The 27236-nt window shown below is 51.4% G+C and overlaps 4 protein-coding genes across 4 annotated transcripts; 1 reads left to right on the top strand and 3 right to left on the bottom strand.

The window, feature by feature from the left end:
- Positions 1-1909: 1909 nt before the first annotated feature.
- On the bottom strand, positions 1910-2308 carry LOC144827902 (histone H2A type 2-C-like). Its single transcript, XM_078686063.1, has one exon. The coding sequence runs from the start codon at positions 2306-2308 to the stop codon at positions 1910-1912; it is 399 nt and encodes a 132-aa protein (XP_078542189.1).
- Positions 2309-2592: 284 nt separating this feature from the next.
- LOC144827901 (histone H2B 1.2-like) lies at positions 2593-2973 on the top strand. Its single transcript, XM_078686062.1, has one exon. The coding sequence runs from the start codon at positions 2593-2595 to the stop codon at positions 2971-2973; it is 381 nt and encodes a 126-aa protein (XP_078542188.1).
- Positions 2974-3867: 894 nt separating this feature from the next.
- On the bottom strand, positions 3868-4488 carry LOC144827005 (histone H3). Its single transcript, XM_078685469.1, has one exon. It carries the CDS (start codon positions 4328-4330, stop codon positions 3920-3922), a length of 411 nt encoding a protein of 136 aa, XP_078541595.1. The 5' UTR covers positions 4331-4488; the 3' UTR covers positions 3868-3919.
- A 796-nt stretch (positions 4489-5284) lies between these two features.
- Positions 5285-6063, bottom strand: LOC144827004 (histone H1.4-like). The gene has a single exon (XM_078685467.1). The coding sequence runs from the start codon at positions 6061-6063 to the stop codon at positions 5419-5421; it is 645 nt and encodes a 214-aa protein (XP_078541593.1). The 3' UTR covers positions 5285-5418.
- Positions 6064-27236: the final 21173 nt, after the last annotated feature.

Here is a 27236-nt window from a genome sequence, read left to right as displayed (position 1 = left end):
AAACTATGCAAAACCACAGGTTCAGTAAATGCAAGTTCACAAATGCAGGCAATGCAATATAATATTACAAATGCTAAACAATGCCAGGGAATAGCGCAGCGTTTAGCAGAGGCGCAGGCAAGAAACGATGCGGAAACCACAAATTCAGTTAATACAAGGTCACAATTGCGAGCAATGCAGTAGAATATGATAGTATTTACCAGGTTAAAAAGCACAGAATCAAATCACAAGTGCAGTTTTAGCAGGTACTCACTGTTTTGTTGACCCCCGGCAATCCAGCGGCGATTCTCCGGAAGACAGCACGCCCCCACGGCAGGAACAGTCAGTCCAGGTGGATGGGTCTGGGGGAGGGTCTGGGGGAAGCCCTTGGTATTCTCAGGCAGTCAGCCTGCTTGCCTGCCCCCCTCTCTGGTGCGCAGCCTGGCCCCGGTCAAGCCAGGGAGACGCAGGCCCAGCACCCAAGAGGAGCTGGCTGTGAAATGGGGCTAGCTCTTCTCCTTCCCCTCCTCGGTGCGCAGCCTGGCCCCGGTCAAGCCAGGGAGCGCAGGCCCAGCACCTTAGAGGAGTGGGGAGAGAGAGCGTGGAGCGAGGGAGGGAGAGGCCCTACTCAGGTGCTGCCATCAGCTGTAGCTTCCCCTCCTTGGAGCGCAGCCTGGCCCCGGACAAGCCAGGGAACGCAGGCCCAGCACCTCGGAGGAGCAGGCAGGCAGCGAGGCGCGAGGGCGGGAGGGCGGGGGGGGGAGAGCCCTAATCAGCTGCTGCTCATCGTCGTCACCAGATCAGCTGTATCAATCAATAAATGAATGAGAAATGTGATGTCAAATGAAATCTCGACCAGCAGCGGCTGCTTATATTGAGGAGCAGCGGACCTGCGCGGGAGCCCATGTAGAGCCCGGCCCCGTCCCGCCCTCTGCAGGGAGCGGGGGCTGGAGCGGCCGTTGCCGTTTGAAAAAGAGCGGGCTCCCAGCCCGCCTTTGTCATGGGCTGGCTCAGCAGCTGCCACCGGTGCACAGATCACAGTCAAACACACCCCTTCCCGGCCCCTACTTGTGACCGCGGCCCGCCTAAACCTCTCCTTCCTTCCCCCCTCCCAATATGAACAGCCTCGGGCATGTTTTAATAAAGCCCACACACGTTAAACCGGACTCACCGGCACCACCCCGCTGTGTGTCACCGCCTGCAACCCCGCAACACTGTCCACGTCTCGCGCCCAAGGCACCTCCCTTCCCGGCCCCCACTTGTGACCGCGGCCCGCCTAACCCTCTCGTTCGGTGGCCCCTCCCAATATGAAGAAAAAAAAACATGGATACGTTTTAATGGAGCCCAACACACGTTAAAGTCCTCACCGGCACCACCTGCCTTCAACCTCGCAACACTGCCCACATCTCGCTCCCGGCTGGGGCAAGCCTGCACAATGTGTCCCCCAAAAATGAAAAAATATATATGTATATATTGATTGAAAAAGAGCGCGCTCCCAGCCCGCCTCTTTGTCAGGGGCTCCCGATCGGGCTCAGCAGCTGCCGCCGGTGCACCGATCAGTCAAACACGCACACTCCTCCCTGCCAGGCCCCCACTTGTCACCGCGGCCCGCCTAACCCTCGCCTTCGGTGCCCGCTCGGCTGGGGCAAGTCTGCAAAATGTGTCCCTGAAAATTCAAATTATACATGTATATACTAAAAAAAAAACATTAATATGGTCGGCCTCATGCTAGGCTTCGGGAAGGAACAACAGTGCACGGCCAGAGCTTGGGCATGCCCCCCTATGAAGCTACGGTAGCGGGCGCTGCCGCATCTATGAAGCCGCCAGAGAGTAACACCTCGGCACGGATACGCTCTTTGATGGAGTCTGTGGATGGCCCTGAAAAGAGCCTTTGTGTTTAGGGTGTGTTTCCACGGGGGTCTGCGGGCCTTTACTTGCTTGCTTTGCCCTGTGCCTTGTGGCTCTCGGTTTTCTTGGGCAGCAGCACGGCCTGGATGTTGGGCAGGACTCCTCCCTGGGCGATGGTGACTCGGCCCAGCAGCTTGTTCAGCTCCTCGTCGTTGCGGATGGCCAACTGGAGGTGTCTGGGGATGATGCGGGTCTTCTTGTTGTCCCGGGCGGCGTTGCCGGCCAGCTCCAGGATCTCAGCGGTCAGGTACTCCAGCACTGCAGCCAGATAGACGGGGGCACCGGCTCCCACCCTCTCGGCGTAGCTTCCCTTCCGGAGCAGCCTGTGCACACGGCCCACGGGGAACTGGAGCCCGGCTCTGGAAGAGCGTGTCTTGGCCTTGGCGCGGGCCTTTCCTCCCTGCTTTCCTCTTCCAGACATGGCGATCGATCTAGGGTCTCAGTCACACAACAGAGAGAAGAATACTTCTCTTTCTGCTGGACTCGGTTATATAAAGACTTCGGGAGCGTCTGATTGGTTGACAGCTAGGCGCTGATAGTACTTCTCATTGGAGGAGGGCTTAACATAGGAAGTGGGGAGCCTGCCAATGAGAAGGGAGAGCCGGGAAGGAGACTGCTTTGCAGGCCAAGCCCATAAATACAAGTGCCGGGCCCTCCTTCCGTATTTCTCTCGGCTTCACAGCAAGCAGTGAAAGAGCGTCCACCATGCCTGAACCAGCCAAGTCCGCGCCGGCTCCCAAGAAGGGCTCCAAGAAAGCGCTCTCCAAGCCGCCCAAGAAGGACGGGAAGAAGCGCAGGAAGAGCAGGAAGGAAAGCTATGCCATCTACATTTACAAAGTGATGAAGCAGGTGCACCCAGATACCGGCATTTCCTCCAAGGCCATGGGCATCATGAACTCCTTCGTGAACGACATCTTCGAGCGCATCGCTAACGAGTCTTCCAAACTGGCTCTCTACAACTCGCGGCGCACCATCACCTCCCGGGAGATCCAGACCGCAGTCCGCCTTCTGCTGCCCGGAGAGCTGGCCAAGCACGCCGTGTCGGAGGGCACCAAGGCCGTCACCAAGTACACCAGCGCCAAGTAAGGCTTCGAGGCGCATCACCAACAAACACAACGGCTCTTTTAAGGGCCAATCACTTCCTCCTCTAAGAGCTAATGTGCTTCTGTTATCACTTGAGAAATATGTGTTTTAGAAGGGTAATGTTGAGTGCAGAAAGGCCCGCTCTCACGGGGCTTGCTGCAGACCGAGGGCCGACAGAGCAGTCAACCCGTTTTTCCTCTTTAAATCAACATGTATATGAATGAGCCCTCGTTGGGACCAAGTGTCACATAAGCACTGCAACGATGAGGTTACATAAACCCACTGGGAATTCGCGCATCTGCCCGTGGGCTTATTCTTTTCCATGTATGGGGCGAACAGTGTTTGTGTGAGCGGGTTTAACGTTGTGTTAGTACTTTTAAGACCCTGGGGAACGGCTATAATCCGCCCCGGGGCAAACGTTCCTGAAATCGGACACATGAACCCGATGTACCGGGAGCACAGATGCGCCATAGCGCTGGCTTGTGACCAGCGGATCCCTACACAATCCTCTACCCCCGAAGAAGCTCTCTATTAAATGAAGGACACGTTTAAGAGGTGTTTGTGCACTGTGAACACGGAGTGCTCTGGTTCCCCCCCAGAGCCGGTATAAGTTGCCCAGTAATCGAGGTACTCTCAGAACCCGACGTACCGGGGGCACAGATGCCCCATAGTGCTGGCTTGTGACCCGCGGATCCCGACCACAACCCTCTACCCAAACAACGCTTTAAAATGAAGGACACATTGGAGAGGTGTTGGTGCACTGTGAACACAGAGTGCTCTGGTTTCTCAAGAGCCGGCGGTATAAGTTGCCCAGTGCTCGTGGTACTCACAGCCCACCCTCCCTGACGTGTTAAAACACGTGCCATGACAGATAAGATAAGCTCGTAGGTGACAGGGTGGTGGCCCTTAAAAGAGCCGTTGTGGTGGTTGTTCGGGTCGGTCCGTCGCCTTAGGCCCTCTCGCCTCGGATGCGACGTGCCAGCTGGATGTCCTTGGGCATGATGGTCACCCTCTTGGCGTGGATGGCGCACAGGTTGGTGTCCTCGAAGAGCCCGACCAGGTAGGCCTCGCTGGCCTCCTGCAGGGCCATGACGGCGGAGCTCTGGAAGCGCAGGTCGGTCTTGAAGTCCTGGGCGATCTCCCTCACCAGGCGCTGGAAGGGCAGCTTGCGGATGAGGAGCTCGGTGGACTTCTGGTAGCGGCGGATCTCGCGGAGGGCCACGGTGCCGGGCCGGTAGCGGTGAGGCTTCTTGACGCCGCCGGTGGCAGGCGCGCTCTTGCGGGCAGCCTTGGTGGCCAGCTGCTTGCGGGGCGCTTTGCCGCCGGTGGACTTGCGGGCTGTCTGCTTGGTGCGGGCCATGGCGGGAGCGGTCTCTCTCGGCGAAGGCAGAGAAGAATGGCGTCGAACGGGGAAAGAGCCCTATTTATGCGCTCACAGACGGAGGGCTGCTCTGATTGGCTGAGGAGACCGCCCCACGTTCGAAAATAGCCCGCGGTGTGCAACGATTGGTTACTGGACCGGAGGCTGCAGCCTAGGTGTCCAATGAGCTGTGGATAAAAGAGAACAGTCCGGTTGGATGATGTAGCCGGAGCCCGCGCCCCGGCCAGCCTTTGTCTCCGTGTCCGTCCGTCCACTGGTGGTCCACCCGACCCCGGTCAACCGGGAGAGGAGCCCGAGATGTCATGAGCACGCCGCCCTGGAACACTCCCCGTTACCTGCGCTCGATGGAAAGTTCACAATCGTCTGCTTTATGCAGACACTATGTCGAGTTTGCCCGGGTACAGTGAAAGCACCAACACACACACACACACGTTAGCACACGTTTATAATAAACTGAGGTCTCATAACTCCCAGACCCCCTTTTACCCGCCCCATGTCACCCTGGAGCACGCAGTGCCCTGCGCTCCATTTAAAGTTCACAATCGTCTGCTTTATGCAGACACTATGTCGAGTTTGCCCGGGTACAGTGAAAGCACCAACACACACACACACGTTTATAATAAACTGAGGTCTCATAACTCCCAGACCCCCTTTTACCCGCCCCATGTCACCCTGGAGCACGCAGTGCCCTGCGCTCCATTTAAAGTTCACAATCGTCTGCCTTATGCAGACACTATGTCGAGTCTGCCCGGGTACAGTGAAAGCACCGAGACACAAACACGTTATTGCACATGTACTATGAACGGAGGTCTTATAACTCCCGGACCCCCTTGTTTTCTATGTGATAACGATTTCAATCCACTCAGCACCGAAAGAGCCGTTTTATATGGCCAAGATCACACGCAGCACTCGCCTGTGAAACGGTGCGCTGGGATGTATTGTGCGGTTTATTTTTGGAAAAGTGGGGCATTGGGTGGGTGCAAAGGTGGGGATGAACACGCTCTCTTCTAGACAGGGTGGTGGCCCTTAAAAGAGCCTTTGTGTTTGCAGTGTCTCGGTGCAAGCCCTTACTTCTTCTTGGGTGCTGCCTTTTTGGGCTTGGCTGCTTTGGGCTTGGCTGCCTTGGGTTTGACTACCTTGGCAGGGCTTTTCTTGGCTACTTTGGGCTTCGCCGCCTTGGCTTTCGCTGGGCTCTTGGCAGCCTTCTTGGCGGGGGCAGCCTTGGGCTTCTTGGGGCTCTTGGCTGCCGCCGGCTTCTTGACCTTCTTCGGGCTCTTCTTGACCCCCGCGGGAGCCTTTTTGGGCTTCTTGGCGGCAGGGGCAGCTTTCTTGGCCGCTGGCTTCTTGGTGGCTGTCTTCTTTGCCGCCTTCTTGCCCACCAGCTGCTTCTTGTTCACCTTGAAGGAGCCGGAGGCCCCGGTGCCCTTCAGCTGGGCTAGGGCGCCTTTGCTGACCAGGCTCTTCAGGGAGACCTTTACTCGGCCCTTGTTCTTGTCCGCATCGTAGCCGGCGGCGAGCAGCCCCTTCTTCAGGGCCGACAGGGAGACTCCCTTCCTCTCGGCCGAGGCAGTCACCACCTTCATAATCATGTCGGACACGCTGGGACCGGAAGGCTTCTTGGCCTTGGAGGCCCCCGCTGCTTTCTTCTGCTGCTTCTTCTTGGGGGCGACCTCAGCGGGAGGAGCCGCGGCGACTGGAGCGGTTTCTGCCATGGTAACGCAAGTCTGGGCGCAGGCACTGTCAGAGAACAGAAATGTACCGCCAGAGCCGAGCCCCGTGCATATATAGGGAGGAGCCAGCCCCTGATTGGTCCCGGGGAGAGAGGGCTGTGCGAGGCGCACTCGGCTCCCTGCTCCCAGCTGACTTTTGTGTTTCCTACCATCGGAATAACTAAGTTTTAAAACACAATCACTGAAACACACGCTCCCAGGCACACATGAAAAGAAGCCCAGCTTCAGCCCCTTCCCGCGCCCGCCCCTGTTTCAGCTGCCCCCGTCCTCAGAGGCTCGTAATGCCCCGTGGATCTCTGCCCTCCCCCGATGGCTGACGCCTCCGTGCCTGGAATCCCGGGCCCCGGGCCCCTTTTCCCCGGTCCACCCTCGCGCTCCGAGGCCGGGAGCGGCGGCCCGCGGGCGGGAGGGGCCTCCTGCAGGGAGCGGGCCCTGTGGCGGCGCAGTGGGGCTCCGGGGGCCGCGGGGAGCGCGTGCTGGAACGGGCCGAAGTAGCACAGGGCTCCGCCGGCCGAGCGCGGGGAGCGGAGACAATGCCAGGGGGCCAGGGGGGCCCTCACGGCGCGCCTGCACCCTCGGCTTTGGCACCCACGAGTCGGGGCCAGCCGGGGGACTTTTACAAGCAGCGGGGCACGGTCCGGGCTCAGGCATCACCAGGGGTGCTGCGCGCTGATAGCTGCACATGCAGGCAGAGGGCATTCACTGCCAAGCGCCGAGCTGGAGGAGACGGGCGCAGACTCAACATCATAAACACACAGTGGCACGGTGAAGGCAGGCGGCCGAGTCAGGCCTGCATGTTTAACGGCACCCAGAGTGAGAGCAGAGGGTGTGAATGCACCTGAAATGGTGACCCCCCCAGTACCTGCATGGAGGCACTCTGCTGTGCTGCTTTTTTACAGCTGGAGTTAGGTTTACCACTCAGGTGACGTACCTAGAAGGGAACCGACCTTAACAACGCGGTCAAAACACCGCAGTACATTTAGATCTCTGCATTTACCCCGCAAGTCGTTTCCACGACTTGCACTGGAGGGCGCTCTACACTAAGGAATAGTGTGATTTACTATTCCAACACCTTCCCTCCCTGGCATAGTAAATCATACTATTCCTAAGTCTAGATCGCCCTCCCGTGCAAGTTGTGGAAAGCGCCTAAAAAAGCAATGTAATGTACCGCAATCTAATTCTTACATCATACATCCCACAGTACAGAGTGAGGCCTGTGACTATCACCGTTGTAGTGAGCCCGATTGCTGGCGTGGGGACCACTCCTGAATCAAATGGTCTGTCAAGAGTGCGACCTGCGCCCACATATCAGATTCTGCGCCTGGCAGCCTGATTGAGATCTACTTCTAAATACCGGTTTTCGCCTTGGATGTAGGTAGAGTGAACCACAAATCAAACACTTCTCACAGTACAAAACGTACATCAACAGTTTCAGATCTTAGCCTTCAGGTACTCTGGCCCATCCCTAGCTTGTCACAGGTATCACTAAAACTGGTGCCTGTAGGCTGGAAACACTCCCAAGGCCTTGCAAGCCTTTCCTGATAATGTGAACAGGCGAAGTACACTTTACTGGACATGTGAAGTGTTTTGCTTTAACACCTCCAGTCATGGGTGAAGCCTGCAATCTTACCCTGTGCTGAGCTCCATAACCCTGGGTAGAAGGTGTGACTTCATCCCCTTGAAGCTTAACACCACCAAATGTCACAGGTATGAGTAACATTGGTGCCTGGAGGCTGGAAGTAGGCCCAAGGCCTTGCATGCCTTTCCTGATACTGTGAAGGGGTGAAATAGACTTTAATGGGCATGTGGAGTGTTTTGCTATAACACCTCCAGCCAGGGGGATAACCTAAAATCTTACCCTGCGCTGAGCTCCATAACCCTGGGTAGAAAGTGTGACTTCATCCCCTTGAAGCTTAACACCACCAAATGTCACAGGTATCAGTAAAATTGGTGCCTGGGAGCTGGAAGTAGGCCCAAGGCCTTGCATGCCTTTCCAGATACTGTGGAGGGGTGAAATAGACTTTATTGGGCATGTGGTGTGTTTTGCTTTAACACCTCAAGCCGGGGGGATAACCTGGAATCTTACCCTGCGCTGAGCTCCATAACCCTGGGTAAAAGGTGTGACTTCATCCCCTTGAAGCTTAACACCACCAAATGTCACAGGTGTCAGTAACATTGGTGCCTGGGGGCTGGAAGTAGGCCCAAGGCCTTGCAGGCCTTTCCTGATACTGTGAAGGGGTGAAATAGACTTTTTTGGGCATGTGGAGTGTTTTGCTTTAACACCTCTAGCCAGGGGGATAACCTGAAATCTTACCCTGCGCTGAGCTCCATAACCCTGGGTAAAAGGTGTGACTTCATCCCCTTGAAGCTTAGCACCTCCAAATGTCACAGGTATCAGTAAAATTGGTGCCTGGAGGCTGGAAGTAGGCCCAAGGTCTTGCAGGCCTTTCCTGATACTGTGAAGGGGTAAAATAGACTTTAATGGGCATGTGGAGTGTTTTGCTTTAACACCTCCAGCCAGGGGAATAACCTGAATTCTTACCCTGCGCGGAGCTCCATAACCCTGGGTAGAAGGTGTGACTTCATCCCCTTGACGCTTAGCACCTCCAAATGTCACAGGTATCAGTACAATTGGTGCCTGGAGGCTGGAAGTAGGCCCAAGGTCGTGCAGGCCTTTCCTGATACTGTGAAGGGGTAAAATAGACTTTATTGGGCATGTGAAGTGTTTTGCTTTAACACCTCAAGCCAGGGGGATAACCTGGAATCTTACCGTGCGCTGAGCTCCATAACCCTGGGTAAAAGGTGTGACTTCATCCCCTTGAAGCTTAGCACCTCCAAATGTCACAGGTATCAGTAAAATTGGTGCCTGGAGGCTGGAAGTAGGCCCAAGGTCTTGCAGGCCTTTCCTGATACTGTGAAGGGGTGAAATACACATTGTTGTGTATGGTAATTGTTCTATTTTCACGCCTCCAACCTGGGGAGAAGCATGAAATCTTACCCTGCGCGGAGCTCCATAACCCTGGGTAGAAGGTGCGACTTCATCCCCTTGAAGCTTAACACCACCAAATGTCACAGGTATCAGTAACATTGGTGCCTGGAGGCTGGAAGTAGGACCAAGGCCTTGCAGGTCCTTCCTGATACTGTGAAGGGGTGAAATAGACTTTATTGGGCATGTGAAGTGTTTTGCTTTAACACCTCAAGCCAGGGGGATAACCTGGAATCTTACCCTGCGCTGAGCTCCATAACCCTGGGTAAAAGGTGTGACTTCATCCCCTTGAAGCTTAGCACCTCCAAATGTCACAGGTATCAGTAAAATTGGTGCCTGGAGGCTGGAAGTAGGCCCAAGGTCTTGCAGGCCTTTCCTGATACTGTGAAGGGGTAAAATAGACTTTAATGGGCATGTGGAGTGTTTTGCTTTAACACCTCCAGCCAGGGGGATAACCTGAATTCTTACCCTGCGCGGAGCTCCATAACCCTGGGTAGAAGGTGTGGCTTCATCCCCTTGACGCTTAGCACCTCCAAATGTCACAGGTATCAGTACAATTGGTGCCTGGAGGCTGGAAGTAGGCCCAAGGTCTTGCAGGCCTTTCCTGATACTGTGAAGGGGTAAAATAGACTTTAATGGGCATGTGGAGTGTTTTGCTTTAACACCTCCAGCCAGGGGGATAACCTAAAATCTTACCCTGCGCTGAGCTCCATAACCCTGGGTAGAAAGTGTGACTTCATCCCCTTGAAGCTTAACACCACCAAATGTCACAGGTATCAGTAACATTGGTGCCTGGAGGCCTGAAGTAGGCACAAGGCCTTGCAGGCCTTTCCTGATACTGGGAAAGGGTGAAATACACTGTACTGGGCATGTGAGGTGTTTTGCTTAAACACCTCAAGCCAGGGGGATAACCTGAAATATTACCCTGCGCTGAGCTCCATAACCCTGGGTAGAAGGTGTGACTTCTTCCCCTTTAAGCTTAACACCACCAAATGTCACAGGTGTCAGTAACATTGGTGCCTGGGGGCTGGAAGTAGGCCCAAGGCCTTGCAGTCCTTTCCTGATACTGTGAAGGGGTGAAATAGACTGTGTTGGGCAAGTGAAGTTTTTTGCTTTAACACCTGCAGCCAGGGAGATAACCTGAATTGTTACCCTGCACTGAGCTCCATAACCCTGGGTAGAAGGTGTGACTTCTTCCCCTTGAAGCTTAACACCACCAAATGTCACAGGTATCAGTAACATTGGTGCCTGGAGGATGGAAGTAGGCCCAAGGCCTTGCAGGCCTTTCCTGATACTGTGAAGGGGTGAAATAGACTTTATTGGGCATGTGAAGTGTTTTGCTTTAACACCTCCAGCCAGGGGGATAATCTGAAATCTTACCCTGCGCTGAGCTCCATAACCCTGGGTAAAAGGTGTGCCTTCATCCCCTTGAAGCTCAACACCACCAAATGTCACAGGTATCAGTAACATTGGTGCCTGGAGGCTGGAAGTAGGACCAAGGCCTTGCAGGTCCTTCCTGATACTGTGAAGGGGTGAAATAGACTTTATTGGGCATGTGAAGTGTTTTGCTTTAACACCTCCAGCCAGGGGGATAACCCCAATTCTTACCCTGCGCTGAGCTCCATAACCCTGGGTAGAAAGTGTGACTTCATCCCCTTGAAGCTGAACACCACCAAATGTCACCGGTATCAGTAAAATTGGTGCCTGGAAGCTGGAAGTAGGCCCAAGGCCTTGCAGGCCTTTCCTGTTACTGTGAAAGGGGTGAAATAGACTTTATTGGGCATGTGGAGTGTTTTGCTTTAACACCTCCAGCCAGGGGGATAACCCCAATTCTTACCCTGCGCTGAGCTCCATTACCCTGGGTAAAAGGTGTGACTTCATCCCCTTGAAGCTGAACACCTCCAAATGTCTCAAGTATCACAAAAACAGGTGCCTGGAGGCTGGAAACTGGCACTAGGCATTGCAGGCCTTTCCTGATACTATGAAAGGGGTGAAATAGACTTTATTGGGCATGTGAAGTGTTTTTCTTTAACACCTCCAGCCAGGGGGATAACCCGAATTCTTACCCTGCACTGAGCTCCATAACCCTGGGTAGAAGGTGTGACTTCATCCCCTTGACGCTTAGCACCTCCAAATGTTACAGGTATCAGTAAAATTGGTGCCTGGAGGATGGAAGTAGGCCCAAGGCCTTGCAGGCCTTTCCTGATACTGTGAAGGGGTGAAATAGACTTTATTGGGCATGTGGAGTGTTTTGCTTTAACACCTCCAGCCAGGGGGATAATCTGAAATCTTACCCTGCGCTGAGCTCCATAACCCTGGGTAAAAGGTGTGCCTTCATCCCCTTGAAGCTCAACACCACCTTATGTCACAGGTATCAGTAACATTGGTGCCTGGAGGCTGGAAGTAGGACCAAGGCCTTGCAGGTCCTTCCTGATACTGTGAAAGGGTGAAATAGACTTTATTGGGCATGTGAAGTGTTTTTCTTTAACACCTCCAGCCAGGGGGATAACCCCAATTCTTACCCTGCACTGAGCTCCATAACCCTGGGTAGAGGGTGTGACTTCATCCCCTTGAAGCTTAACACTACCAAATGTCACAGGTATCAGTAACATTGGTGCCTGGAGGCCTGAAGTAGGCACAAGGCCTTGCAGGCCTTTCCTGATACCGTGAAGGGGTGAAATAGACTTTATTGGGCAGTTGAAGTGTTTTGCTTTAACACCTCAGGCCAGGGGGATAAACTGAAATCTTACCCTGCGCTGAGCTCCATAACCCTGGGTAAAAGGTGTGACTTCATCCCCTCGAAGCTTAACACCACCAAATGTCACAGGTATCAGTAAAATTGGTGCCTGTAGGCTGGAAGTAGGCCCAAGGCCTTGAAGGCCTTTCCTGATACTGTGAATGGGTGAAATACACTGTACTGGGCATGTGAGGTGTTTTGCTTAAACACCTCAAGCCAGGGGGATAACCTGAATTGTTACCCTGCGCTGAGCTCCATAACCCTGGGTAAAAGGTGTGCCTTCATCCCCTTGAAGCTCAACACCACCAAATGTCACAGGTATCAGTAACATTGGTGCCTGGAGGCTGGAAGTAGGCACAAGGCCTTGCAGGCCTTTCCTGATACTGGGAAAGGGTAAAATACACTGTACTGGGCATGTGAGGTGTTTTGCTTAAACACCTCCTGCCAGGGGGATAACCTGAATTCTTACCCTGCGCTGAGCTCCATAACCCTGGGTAGAAGATGTGACTTCTTCCCCTTGAAGAATAACACCACCAATTGTCACAGGTATTAGTAACATTGGCGCCTGGAGGCTGGAAGTAGGCACAAGGCCTTGCAGGCCTTTCCTGATACTGTGGAGGGGTGAAATAGACTTTATTGGGCATGTGAGGTGTTTTGATTTAACACCTCCAGCCAAGGGGATAACCTGAATTCTTACCCAGCGCTGAGCTCCATAACCCTGGGTAGAAGGTGCAACTTCTTCCCCTTGAAGCTTAACACCACCAAATGTCACAGGTATCAGTAACATTGGTGCCTGGAGGATGGAAGTAGGCCCAAGGCCTTGCAGGCCTTTCCTGATACTGTGAAGGGGTGAAATAGACTTTATAGGGCATGTGAAGTGTTTTGCTTTAACACCTCAGGCCAGGGAGATAAACTGAAATCTTACCCTGCACTGAGCTCCATAACTCTGGGTAGAAGGTGTGACTTCATCCCCTTGAAGCTGAACACCTCCAAATGTCACAAGTATCACAAAAACAGGTGTCTGGGGGCTGGAAGTAGGCCTAAGGCGTTGCAGGCCTTTCCTGATACTGTGGAGGGGTGAAATAGACTTTATTGGGCATGTGGAGTGTTTTGCTTTAACACCTCGAGCCAGGGGGATAACCTGAAATCATACCCTGCGGTGAGCTCCATAACCCTGGGTAGAAGATGTGACTGCTTCCCCTTGAAGCTTAACACCACCAAATGTCACAGGTATCAGTAACATTGGTGCCTGGAGGCTGGTAGTAGGCCCAAGTCCTTGCAGGCCTTTTCCTGATACTGTAAAAGGGGTGAAATAGACTTTATTGGGCATGTGAAGTGTTTTGCTTAAACACCTCCAGCCAGGGGGATAACCTAAAATATTACCCTGCGCTGAGCTCCATAACCCTGGGTAGAAGATGTGACTTCTTCCCCTTGAAGCTTAACACCACCAAATGTCACAGGTATCAGTAACATTGGTGCCTGGAGGCTGGAAGTAGGCACAAGGCCTTTTAGGCCTTCCCTGATACTGTGGAGGGGTGAAATAGACTTTATTGGGCATGTGAGGTGTTTTGCTTTAACACCTCCAGCCAGGGGGATAACCTGAAATCTTACCCTGCGCTGAGCTCCATAACCCTGGGTAAAAGGTGTGACTTCATCCCCTTGAAGTTTAACACCACCAAATGTCACAGGTATCAGTAACATTGGTGCCTGTGGGCTGGAAGTAGGCCCAAGGCCTTGCAGGCCTTTCCTGATACTGGGAAAGGGTGAAATACACTGTACTGGGCATGTGAGGTGTTTTGCTTAAACACCTCCAGCCAGGGGGGATAACCTAAAATCTTACCCTGCGCTGAGCTCCATAACCCTGGGTAGAAAGTGTGACTACATCCCCTTGAAGCTTAACACCTCCAAATGCCACAGGTATCAGTAAAATTGGTGCCTGGAGGCTGGAAGTAGGCAGAAGGCCTTGCAGGCCTTTCCTGATACTGGGAAAGGGTGAAATACACTGTACTGGGCATGTGAGGTGTTTTGCTTAAACACCTCCAGCCAGGGGGATAACCTAAAATCTTACCCTGCGCTGAGCTCCATAACCCTGGGTAGAAAGTGTGACTTCATCCCCTTGAAGCTTAACACCACCAAATGTCACAGGTATCCGTAAAATTGGTGCCTGGAGGCTGGAAGTAGGCCCAAGGCCTTGTAGGCCTTTCCTGATACTGTGAAAGGGTGGAATACCATTTATTGGGCATGTGAAGTGTTTTGCTTTAACACCTCAAGCCAGGGGGATAACCTGGAATCTTACCCTGCGCTGAGCTCCATAACCCTGGGTAAAAGGTGTGACTTCATCCCCTTGAGGCTTAACACCACCAAATGTTACTGGTATCAGTAACATTGGTGCCTGGAGGCCTGAAGTAGGCACAAGGCCTTGCAGGCCTTTCCTGATACTGGGAAAGGGTGAAATACACTGTACTGGGCATGTGAGGTGTTTTGCTTAAACACCTCCAGCCAGGGGGATAACCTGAATTCTTACCCTGCGCTGAGCTCCATAACCCTGGGTAGAAGATGTGACTTCTTCCCCTTGAAGCTTAACACCACCAAATGTCACAGGTATCAGTAACATTGGTGCCTGGAGGCTGGAAGTAGGACCAAGGCCTTGCAGGTCCTTCCTGATACTGTGAAGGGGTGAAATAGACTTTATTGGGCATGTGAAGTGTTTTGCTTTAACACCTCCAGCCAGGGGGATAACCCCAATTCTTACCCTGCGCTGAGCTCCATAACCCTGGGTAGAAAGTGTGACTTCATCCCCTTGAAGCTGAACACCACCAAATGTCACCGGTATCAGTAAAATTGGTGCCTGGAAGCTGGAAGTAGGCCCAAGGCCTTGCAGGCCTTTCCTGTTACTGTGAAAGGGGTGAAATAGACTTTATTGGGCATGTGGAGTGTTTTGCTTTAACACCTCCAGCCAGGGGGATAACCCCAATTCTTACCCTGCGCTGAGCTCCATTACCCTGGGTAAAAGGTGTGACTTCATCCCCTTGAAGCTGAACACCTCCAAATGTCTCAAGTATCACAAAAACAGGTGCCTGGAGGCTGGAAACTGGCACTAGGCATTGCAGGCCTTTCCTGATACTATGAAAGGGGTGAAATAGACTTTATTGGGCATGTGAAGTGTTTTTCTTTAACACCTCCAGCCAGGGGGATAACCCGAATTCTTACCCTGCACTGAGCTCCATAACCCTGGGTAGAAGGTGTGACTTCATCCCCTTGACGCTTAGCACCTCCAAATGTCACAGGTATCAGTAAAATTGGTGCCTGGAGGATGGAAGTAGGCCCAAGGCCTTGCAGGCCTTTCCTGATACTGTGAAGGGGTGAAATAGACTTTATTGGGCATGTGGAGTGTTTTGCTTTAACACCTCCAGCCAGGGGGATAATCTGAAATCTTACCCTGCGCTGAGCTCCATAACCCTGGGTAAAAGGTGTGCCTTCATCCCCTTGAAGCTCAACACCACCTTATGTCACAGGTATCAGTAACATTGGTGCCTGGAGGCTGGAAGTAGGACCAAGGCCTTGCAGGTCCTTCCTGATACTGTGAAAGGGTGAAATAGACTTTATTGGGCATGTGAAGTGTTTTTCTTTAACACCTCCAGCCAGGGGGATAACCCCAATTCTTACCCTGCACTGAGCTCCATAACCCTGGGTAGAGGGTGTGACTTCATCCCCTTGAAGCTTAACACTACCAAATGTCACAGGTATCAGTAACATTGGTGCCTGGAGGCCTGAAGTAGGCACAAGGCCTTGCAGGCCTTTCCTGATACCGTGAAGGGGTGAAATAGACTTTATTGGGCAGTTGAAGTGTTTTGCTTTAACACCTCAGGCCAGGGGGATAAACTGAAATCTTACCCTGCGCTGAGCTCCATAACCCTGGGTAAAAGGTGTGACTTCATCCCCTCGAAGCTTAACACCACCAAATGTCACAGGTATCAGTAAAATTGGTGCCTGTAGGCTGGAAGTAGGCCCAAGGCCTTGAAGGCCTTTCCTGATACTGTGAATGGGTGAAATACACTGTACTGGGCATGTGAGGTGTTTTGCTTAAACACCTCAAGCCAGGGGGATAACCTGAATTGTTACCCTGCGCTGAGCTCCATAACCCTGGGTAAAAGGTGTGCCTTCATCCCCTTGAAGCTCAACACCACCAAATGTCACAGGTATCAGTAACATTGGTGCCTGGAGGCTGGAAGTAGGCACAAGGCCTTGCAGGCCTTTCCTGATACTGGGAAAGGGTAAAATACACTGTACTGGGCATGTGAGGTGTTTTGCTTAAACACCTCCTGCCAGGGGGATAACCTGAATTCTTACCCTGCGCTGAGCTCCATAACCCTGGGTAGAAGATGTGACTTCTTCCCCTTGAAGAATAACACCACCAATTGTCACAGGTATTAGTAACATTGGCGCCTGGAGGCTGGAAGTAGGCACAAGGCCTTGCAGGCCTTTCCTGATACTGTGGAGGGGTGAAATAGACTTTATTGGGCATGTGAGGTGTTTTGATTTAACACCTCCAGCCAAGGGGATAACCTGAATTCTTACCCAGCGCTGAGCTCCATAACCCTGGGTAGAAGGTGCAACTTCTTCCCCTTGAAGCTTAACACCACCAAATGTCACAGGTATCAGTAACATTGGTGCCTGGAGGATGGAAGTAGGCCCAAGGCCTTGCAGGCCTTTCCTGATACTGTGAAGGGGTGAAATAGACTTTATAGGGCATGTGAAGTGTTTTGCTTTAACACCTCAGGCCAGGGAGATAAACTGAAATCTTACCCTGCACTGAGCTCCATAACTCTGGGTAGAAGGTGTGACTTCATCCCCTTGAAGCTGAACACCTCCAAATGTCACAAGTATCACAAAAACAGGTGTCTGGGGGCTGGAAGTAGGCCTAAGGCCTTGCAGGCCTTTCCTGATACTGTGGAGGGGTGAAATAGACTTTATTGGGCATGTGGAGTGTTTTGCTTTAACACCTCGAGCCAGGGGGATAACCTGAAATCATACCCTGCGGTGAGCTCCATAACCCTGGGTAGAAGATGTGACTGCTTCCCCTTGAAGCTTAACACCACCAAATGTCACAGGTATCAGTAACATTGGTGCCTGGAGGCTGGTAGTAGGCCCAAGGCCTTGCAGGCCTTTTCCTGATACTGTAAAAGGGGTGAAATAGACTTTATTGGGCATGTGAAGTGTTTTGCTTAAACACCTCCAGCCAGGGGGATAACCTAAAATATTACCCTGCGCTGAGCTCCATAACCCTGGGTAGAAGATGTGACTTCTTCCCCTTGAAGCTTAACACCACCAAATGTCACAGGTATCAGTAACATTGGTGCCTGGAGGCTGGAAGTAGGCACAAGGCCTTTTAGGCCTTCCCTGATACTGTGGAGGGGTGAAATAGACTTTATTGGGCATGTGAGGTGTTTTGCTTTAACACCTCCAGCCAGGGGGATAACCTGAAATCTTACCCTGCGCTGAGCTCCATAACCCTGGGTAAAAGGTGTGACTTCATCCCCTTGAAGTTTAACACCACCAAATGTCACAGGTATCAGTAACATTGGTGCCTGTGGGCTGGAAGTAGGCCCAAGGCCTTGCAGGCCTTTCCTGATACTGGGAAAGGGTGAAATACACTGTACTGGGCATGTGAGGTGTTTTGCTTAAACACCTCCAGCCAGGGGGGATAACCTAAAATCTTACCCTGCGCTGAGCTCCATAACCCTGGGTAGAAAGTGTGACTACATCCCCTTGAAGCTTAACACCTCCAAATGCCACAGGTATCAGTAAAATTGGTGCCTGGAGGCTGGAAGTAGGCAGAAGGCCTTGCAGGCCTTTCCTGATACTGGGAAAGGGTGAAATACACTGTACTGGGCATGTGAGGTGTTTTGCTTAAACACCTCCAGCCAGGGGGATAACCTAAAATCTTACCCTGCGCTGAGCTCCATAACCCTGGGTAGAAAGTGTGACTTCATCCCCTTGAAGCTTAACACCACCAAATGTCACAGGTATCCGTAAAATTGGTGCCTGGAGGCTGGAAGTAGGCCCAAGGCCTTGTAGGCCTTTCCTGATACTGTGAAAGGGTGGAATACCATTTATTGGGCATGTGAAGTGTTTTGCTTTAACACCTCAAGCCAGGGGGATAACCTGGAATCTTACCCTGCGCTGAGCTCCATAACCCTGGGTAAAAGGTGTGACTTCATCCCCTTGAGGCTTAACACCACCAAATGTTACTGGTATCAGTAACATTGGTGCCTGGAGGCCTGAAGTAGGCACAAGGCCTTGCAGGCCTTTCCTGATACTGGGAAAGGGTGAAATACACTGTACTGGGCATGTGAGGTGTTTTGCTTAAACACCTCCAGCCAGGGGGATAACCTGAATTCTTACCCTGCGCTGAGCTCCATAACCCTGGGTAGAAGATGTGACTTCTTCCCCTTGAAGCTTAACACCACCAAATGTCACAGGTATCAGTAACATTGGTGCCTGGAGGCTGGAAGTAGGCACAAGGCCTTGCAGGCCTTCCCTGATACTGTGGAGGGGTGAAATAGACTTTATTGGGCATGAGAAGTGTTTTGCTTCAACACATCCAGCTAGGGGTGAAAAGCTGAAATCTTACCCTGCGCTGAGCTCCATAACCCTCGGTAGAAGGTGTGACTTCTTCCCCTTGAAGCTTAACACCACCAAATGTCACAGATATCAGTAACATTGGTGCCTGGAGGCTGGAAGTAGGCACAAGGCCTTGCAGGCCTTTCCTGATACTGTGAAGGGGTGAAATAGACTTTATTGGGCATGTGAAGTGTTTTGCTTTAACACCTCAAGCTTGGGGTATAACCTGAAATCTTACCCTGCGCGGAGCTCCATAACCCTGGGTAGAAGGTGCGACTTCATCCCCTTGAAGCTTAACACCACCAAATGTCACAGGTATCAGTAACATTGGTGCCTGGAGGCTGGAAGTAGGACCAAGGCCTTGCAGGTCCTTCCTGATACTGTGAAGGGGTGAAATAGACTTTATTGGGCATGTGAAGTGTTTTGCTTTAACACCTCAAGCCAGGGGGATAACCTGGAATCTTACCCTGCGCTGAGCTCCATAACCCTGGGTAAAAGGTGTGACTTCATTCCCTTGAAGCTTAGCACCTCCAAATGTCACAGGTATCAGTAAAATTGGTGCCTGGAGGCTGGAAGTAGGCCCAAGGTCTTGCAGGCCTTTCCTGATACTGTGAAGGGGTAAAATAGACTTTAATGGGCATGTGGAGTGTTTTGCTTTAACACCTCCAGCCAGGGGGATAACCTGAATTCTTACCCTGCGCGGAGCTCCATAACCCTGGGTAGAAGGTGTGACTTCATCCCCTTGACGCTTAGCACCTCCAAATGTCACAGGTATCAGTACAATTGGTGCCTGGAGGCTGGAAGTAGGCCCAAGGTCTTGCAGGCCTTTCCTGATACTGTGAAAGGGGTGAAATAGACTTTATTGGGCATGTGAAGTGTTTTGCTTTAACGCCTCAAGACAGGGGGATAACCCGGAATCTTACCCTGCGCTGAGCTCCATAACCCTGGGTAGAAGGTGTGACTTCATCCCCTTGACGCTTAGCACCTCCAAATGTCACAGGTATCAGTAACATTGGTGCCTGGAGGCTGGAAGTAGGCCCAAGGCCTTGCAGGCCTTTCCTGATACTGTGAAGGGGTGAAATACAATTTATTGGGCATGTGAGGTGTTTTGCTTTAACACCTCCAGCCAGGGTTGAAACTTGAAATCTTACCCTTCGCTGAGCTCCATAACCCTGGGTAGAAAGTGTGACTTCTTCCCCTTGAAGCTTAACACCTCCAAATGTCACAGGTATCAGTGTAATTGGTGCCAGGAGGCTGGAAGTAGGCCCAAGGCCTTGTAGGCCTTTTACTGATACTGTGAAGGGGTGAAATAGACGTTAATGGGCATGTGAAGTGTTTTGCTTTAACACCTCCAGCCAGGGGGATAAACTGAAATCTTACCCTGCACGGAGCTCCATAACCCTGGGTAGAAGGTGCGACTTCATCCCCTTGAAGCTGAACACCTCCAAATGTCTCAAGTATCACAAAAACAGGTGCCTGGAGGCTGGAAACTGGCACTAGGCCTTGCAGGCCTTTCCTGATACTATGAAAGGGGTGAAATAGACTTTATTGGGCATGTGGAGTGTTTTGCTTTAACACCTCCAGCCAGGGGGATAACCTGGAATCTTACCCTGCACTGAGTTCCATAACCCTGGGTAAAAGGTGCGACTTCTTCCCCTTTAAGCTTAACACCACCAAATGTCACAGGTGTCAGTAACATTGGTGCCTGGGGGCTGGAAGTAGGCCCAAGGCCTTGCAGGCCTTTCCTGATACTGTGAAAGGGGTGAAATAGACTTTATTGGGCATGTGAAGTGTTTTGCTTTAACACCTCAAGCCAGGGGGATAACCTGGAATCTTACCCTGCGCTGAGCTCCAGAACCCTGGGTAAAAGGTGTGACTTCATTCCCTTGAAGCTTAACACCACCAAATGTCACAGGTATCAGTAACATTATTGCCTGGAGGCCTGAAGTAGGCACAAGGCCTTGCAGGCCTTTCCTGATACTGGGAAAGGGTGAAATAGACTTTATTGGGCATGTGGAGTGTTTTGCTTTAACACCTCCAGCCAGGGGCATAACCTGAAATCTTACCCTGCACTGAGCTCCATAACCCTGGGTAGAAGGTGTGACTTCATCCCCTTGAAGCTTAACACCACCAAATGTCACAGGTATCAGTAACATTGGTGCCTGGAGGCTGGAAGTAGGACCAAGGCCTTGCAGGTCCTTCCTGATACTGTGAAGGGGTGAAATAGACTTTATTGGGCATGTGAAGTGTTTTGCTTTAACACCTCCAGCCAGGGGGATAACCTGGAATCTTACCCTGCGCTGAGCTCCATAACCCTGGGTAAAAGGTGTGACTTCATCCCCTTGAAGCTTAGCACCTCCAAATGTCACAGGTATCAGTAACATTGGTGCCTGGAGGCTGGAAGTAGGACCAAGGCCTTGCAGGTCCTTCCTGATACTGTGAAGGGGTGAAATAGACTTTATTGGGCATGTGAAGTGTTTTGCTTTAACACCTCAAGCCAGGGGGATAACCTGGAATCTTACCCTGCGCTGAGCTCCATAACCCTGGGTAAAAGGTGTGACTTCATCCCCTTGAAGCTTAGCACCTCCAAATGTCACAGGTATCAGTAAAATTGGTGCCTGGAGGCTGGAAGTAGGCCCAAGGTCTTGCAGGCCTTTCCTGATACTGTGAAGGGGTAAAATAGAGTTTAATGGGCATGTGGAGTGTTTTGCTTTAACACCTCCAGCCAGGGGGATAACCTGAATTCTTACCCTGCGCTGAGCTCCATAACCCTGGGTAGAAGGTGTGACTTCATCCCCTTGACGCTTAGCACCTCCAAATGTCACAGGTATGAGTACAATTGGTGCCTGGAGGCTGGAAGTAGGCCCAAGGCCTTGCAGGCCTTTCCTGATACTGTGAAGGGGTGAAATACAATTTATTGGGCATGTGAGGTGTTTTGCTTTAACACCTCAAGCTTGGGGTATAACTTGAAATCTTACCCTGCGCTGAGCTCCATAACCCTGGGTAAAAGGTGTTACCTCATCCCCTTGAAGCTTAACACCACCACATGTCACAGGTATCAGTAACATTGGTGACTTGAGGCTGGAAGTAGGCACAAGGCCTTGCAGGCCTTTCCTGATACTGGGAAAGGGTGAAATACACTGTACTGGGCATGTGAGGTGTTTTGCTTAAACACCTCCAGCCAGGGGGATAACCTGAAATCTTACCCTGCACGGAGCTCCATAACCCTGGGTAGAAGATGTGACTTCTTCCCCTTGAAGCTGAACACCTCCAAATGTCTCAAGTATCACAAAAACAGGTGCCTGGAGGCTGGAAACTGGCACTAGGCCTTGCAGGCCTTTCCTGATACTATGAAAGGGGTGAAATAGACGTTATTGGGCATGTGGAGTGTTTTGCTTTAACACCTCCAGCCAGGGGGATAACCTGGAATCTTACCCTGCACTGAGTTCCATAACCCTGGGTAAAAGGTGCGACTTCTTCCCCTTTAAGCTTAACACCACCAAATGTCACAGGTTTATTGGGCATGTGAAGTGTTTTGCTTTAACACCTCCAGCCAGGGGGATAATCTGAAATCTTACCCTGCGCTGAGCTCCATAACCCTGGGTAAAAGGTGTGCCTTCATCCCCTTGAAGCTCAACACCACCAAATGTCACAGGTATCAGTAACATTGGTGCCTGGAGGCTGGAAGTAGGACCAAGGCCTTGCAGGTCCTTCCTGATACTGTGAAGGGGTGAAATAGACTTTATTGGGCATGTGAAGTGTTTTGCTTTAACACCTCCAGCCAGGGGGATAACCCCAATTCTTACCCTGCGCTGAGCTCCATAACCCTGGGTAGAAAGTGTGACTTCATCCCCTTGAAGCTGAACACCACCAAATGTCACCGGTATCAGTAAAATTGGTGCCTGGAAGCTGGAAGTAGGCCCAAGGCCTTGCAGGCCTTTCCTGTTACTGTGAAAGGGGTGAAATAGACTTTATTGGGCATGTGGAGTGTTTTGCTTTAACACCTCCAGCCAGGGGGATAACCCCAATTCTTACCCTGCGCTGAGCTCCATTACCCTGGGTAAAAGGTGTGACTTCATCCCCTTGAAGCTGAACACCTCCAAATGTCTCAAGTATCACAAAAACAGGTGCCTGGAGGCTGGAAACTGGCACTAGGCATTGCAGGCCTTTCCTGATACTATGAAAGGGGTGAAATAGACTTTATTGGGCATGTGAAGTGTTTTTCTTTAACACCTCCAGCCAGGGGGATAACCCGAATTCTTACCCTGCACTGAGCTCCATAACCCTGGGTAGAAGGTGTGACTTCATCCCCTTGACGCTTAGCACCTCCAAATGTCACAGGTATCAGTAAAATTGGTGCCTGGAGGATGGAAGTAGGCCCATGGCCTTGCAGGCCTTTCCTGATACTGTGAAGGGGTGAAATAGACTTTATTGGGCATGTGGAGTGTTTTGCTTTAACACCTCCAGCCAGGGGGATAATCTGAAATCTTACCCTGCGCTGAGCTCCATAACCCTGGGTAAAAGGTGTGCCTTCATCCCCTTGAAGCTCAACACCACCTTATGTCACAGGTATCAGTAACATTGGTGCCTGGAGGCTGGAAGTAGGACCAAGGCCTTGCAGGTCCTTCCTGATACTGTGAAAGGGTGAAATAGACTTTATTGGGCATGTGAAGTGTTTTTCTTTAACACCTCCAGCCAGGGGGATAACCCCAATTCTTACCCTGCACTGAGCTCCATAACCCTGGGTAGAGGGTGTGACTTCATCCCCTTGAAGCTTAACACTACCAAATGTCACAGGTATCAGTAACATTGGTGCCTGGAGGCCTGAAGTAGGCACAAGGCCTTGCAGGCCTTTCCTGATACCGTGAAGGGGTGAAATAGACTTTATTGGGCAGTTGAAGTGTTTTGCTTTAACACCTCAGGCCAGGGGGATAAACTGAAATCTTACCCTGCGCTGAGCTCCATAACCCTGGGTAAAAGGTGTGACTTCATCCCCTCGAAGCTTAACACCACCAAATGTCACAGGTATCAGTAAAATTGGTGCCTGTAGGCTGGAAGTAGGCCCAAGGCCTTGAAGGCCTTTCCTGATACTGTGAATGGGTGAAATACACTGTACTGGGCATGTGAGGTGTTTTGCTTAAACACCTCAAGCCAGGGGGATAACCTGAATTGTTACCCTGCGCTGAGCTCCATAACCCTGGGTAAAAGGTGTGCCTTCATCCCCTTGAAGCTCAACACCACCAAATGTCACAGGTATCAGTAACATTGGTGCCTGGAGGCTGGAAGTAGGCACAAGGCCTTGCAGGCCTTTCCTGATACTGGGAAAGGGTAAAATACACTGTACTGGGCATGTGAGGTGTTTTGCTTAAACACCTCCAGCCAGGGGGATAACCTGAAATCTTACCCTGCACGGAGCTCCATAACCCTGGGTAGAAGATGTGACTTCTTCCCCTTGAAGCTGAACACCTCCAAATGTCTCAAGTATCACAAAAACAGGTGCCTGTAGGCTGGAAACTGGCACTAGGCCTTGCAGGCCTTTCCTGATACTATGAAAGGGGTGAAATAGACGTTATTGGGCATGTGGAGTGTTTTGCTTTAACACCTCCAGCCAGGGGGATAACCTGGAATCTTACCCTGCACTGAGTTCCATAACCCTGGGTAAAAGGTGCGACTTCTTCCCCTTTAAGCTTAACACCACCAAATGTCACAGGTTTATTGGGCATGTGAAGTGTTTTGCTTTAACACCTCCAGCCAGGGGGATAATCTGAAATCTTACCCTGCGCTGAGCTCCATAACCCTGGGTAAAAGGTGTGCCTTCATCCCCTTGAAGCTCAACACCACCAAATGTCACAGGTATCAGTAACATTGGTGCCTGGAGGCTGGAAGTAGGACCAAGGCCTTGCAGGTCCTTCCTGATACTGTGAAGGGGTGAAATAGACTTTATTGGGCATGTGAAGTGTTTTGCTTTAACACCTCCAGCCAGGGGGATAACCCCAATTCTTACCCTGCGCTGAGCTCCATAACCCTGGGTAGAAAGTGTGACTTCATCCCCTTGAAGCTGAACACCACCAAATGTCACCGGTATCAGTAAAATTGGTGCCTGGAAGCTGGAAGTAGGCCCAAGGCCTTGCAGGCCTTTCCTGTTACTGTGAAAGGGGTGAAATAGACTTTATTGGGCATGTGGAGTGTTTTGCTTTAACACCTCCAGCCAGGGGGATAACCCCAATTCTTACCCTGCGCTGAGCTCCATTACCCTGGGTAAAAGGTGTGACTTCATCCCCTTGAAGCTGAACACCTCCAAATGTCTCAAGTATCACAAAAACAGGTGCCTGGAGGCTGGAAACTGGCACTAGGCATTGCAGGCCTTTCCTGATACTATGAAAGGGGTGAAATAGACTTTATTGGGCATGTGAAGTGTTTTTCTTTAACACCTCCAGCCAGGGGGATAACCCGAATTCTTACCCTGCACTGAGCTCCATAACCCTGGGTAGAAGGTGTGACTTCATCCCCTTGACGCTTAGCACCTCCAAATGTCACAGGTATCAGTAAAATTGGTGCCTGGAGGATGGAAGTAGGCCCAAGGCCTTGCAGGCCTTTCCTGATACTGTGAAGGGGTGAAATAGACTTTATTGGGCATGTGGAGTGTTTTGCTTTAACACCTCCAGCCAGGGGGATAATCTGAAATCTTACCCTGCGCTGAGCTCCATAACCCTGGGTAAAAGGTGTGCCTTCATCCCCTTGAAGCTCAACACCACCTTATGTCACAGGTATCAGTAACATTGGTGCCTGGAGGCTGGAAGTAGGACCAAGGCCTTGCAGGTCCTTCCTGATACTGTGAAAGGGTGAAATAGACTTTATTGGGCATGTGAAGTGTTTTTCTTTAACACCTCCAGCCAGGGGGATAACCCCAATTCTTACCCTGCACTGAGCTCCATAACCCTGGGTAGAGGGTGTGACTTCATCCCCTTGAAGCTTAACACTACCAAATGTCACAGGTATCAGTAACATTGGTGCCTGGAGGCCTGAAGTAGGCACAAGGCCTTGCAGGCCTTTCCTGATACCGTGAAGGGGTGAAATAGACTTTATTGGGCAGTTGAAGTGTTTTGCTTTAACACCTCAGGCCAGGGGGATAAACTGAAATCTTACCCTGCGCTGAGCTCCATAACCCTGGGTAAAAGGTGTGACTTCATCCCCTCGAAGCTTAACACCACCAAATGTCACAGGTATCAGTAAAATTGGTGCCTGTAGGCTGGAAGTAGGCCCAAGGCCTTGAAGGCCTTTCCTGATACTGTGAATGGGTGAAATACACTGTACTGGGCATGTGAGGTGTTTTGCTTAAACACCTCAAGCCAGGGGGATAACCTGAATTGTTACCCTGCGCTGAGCTCCATAACCCTGGGTAAAAGGTGTGCCTTCATCCCCTTGAAGCTCAACACCACCAAATGTCACAGGTATCAGTAACATTGGTGCCTGGAGGCTGGAAGTAGGCACAAGGCCTTGCAGGCCTTTCCTGATACTGGGAAAGGGTAAAATACACTGTACTGGGCATGTGAGGTGTTTTGCTTAAACACCTCCTGCCAGGGGGATAACCTGAATTCTTACCCTGCGCTGAGCTCCATAACCCTGGGTAGAAGATGTGACTTCTTCCCCTTGAAGAATAACACCACCAATTGTCACAGGTATTAGTAACATTGGCGCCTGGAGGCTGGAAGTAGGCACAAGGCCTTGCAGGCCTTTCCTGATACTGTGGAGGGGTGAAATAGACTTTATTGGGCATGTGAGGTGTTTTGATTTAACACCTCCAGCCAAGGGGATAACCTGAATTCTTACCCAGCGCTGAGCTCCATAACCCTGGGTAGAAGGTGCAACTTCTTCCCCTTGAAGCTTAACACCACCAAATGTCACAGGTATCAGTAACATTGGTGCCTGGAGGATGGAAGTAGGCCCAAGGCCTTGCAGGCCTTTCCTGATACTGTGAAGGGGTGAAATAGACTTTATAGGGCATGTGAAGTGTTTTGCTTTAACACCTCAGGCCAGGGAGATAAACTGAAATCTTACCCTGCACTGAGCTCCATAACTCTGGGTAGAAGGTGTGACTTCATCCCCTTGAAGCTGAACACCTCCAAATGTCACAAGTATCACAAAAACAGGTGTCTGGGGGCTGGAAGTAGGCCTAAGGCCTTGCAGGCCTTTCCTGATACTGTGGAGGGGTGAAATAGACTTTATTGGGCATGTGGAGTGTTTTGCTTTAACACCTCGAGCCAGGGGGATAACCTGAAATCATACCCTGCGGTGAGCTCCATAACCCTGGGTAGAAGATGTGACTGCTTCCCCTTGAAGCTTAACACCACCAAATGTCACAGGTATCAGTAACATTGGTGCCTGGAGGCTGGTAGTAGGCCCAAGGCCTTGCAGGCCTTTTCCTGATACTGTAAAAGGGGTGAAATAGACTTTATTGGGCATGTGAAGTGTTTTGCTTAAACACCTCCAGCCAGGGGGATAACCTAAAATATTACCCTGCGCTGAGCTCCATAACCCTGGGTAGAAGATGTGACTTCTTCCCCTTGAAGCTTAACACCACCAAATGTCACAGGTATCAGTAACATTGGTGCCTGGAGGCTGGAAGTAGGCACAAGGCCTTTTAGGCCTTCCCTGATACTGTGGAGGGGTGAAATAGACTTTATTGGGCATGTGAGGTGTTTTGCTTTAACACCTCCAGCCAGGGGGATAACCTGAAATCTTACCCTGCGCTGAGCTCCATAACCCTGGGTAAAAGGTGTGACTTCATCCCCTTGAAGTTTAACACCA

Source organism: Lissotriton helveticus, chromosome 4_1 (assembly GCF_964261635.1).
Source record: "Lissotriton helveticus chromosome 4_1, aLisHel1.1, whole genome shotgun sequence".
Lineage (NCBI taxonomy): Eukaryota > Metazoa > Chordata > Amphibia > Caudata > Salamandridae > Lissotriton > Lissotriton helveticus.
Note: the sequence above shows the minus strand (reverse complement) of the source record. Positions and strands in the feature narration are given on the sequence as shown.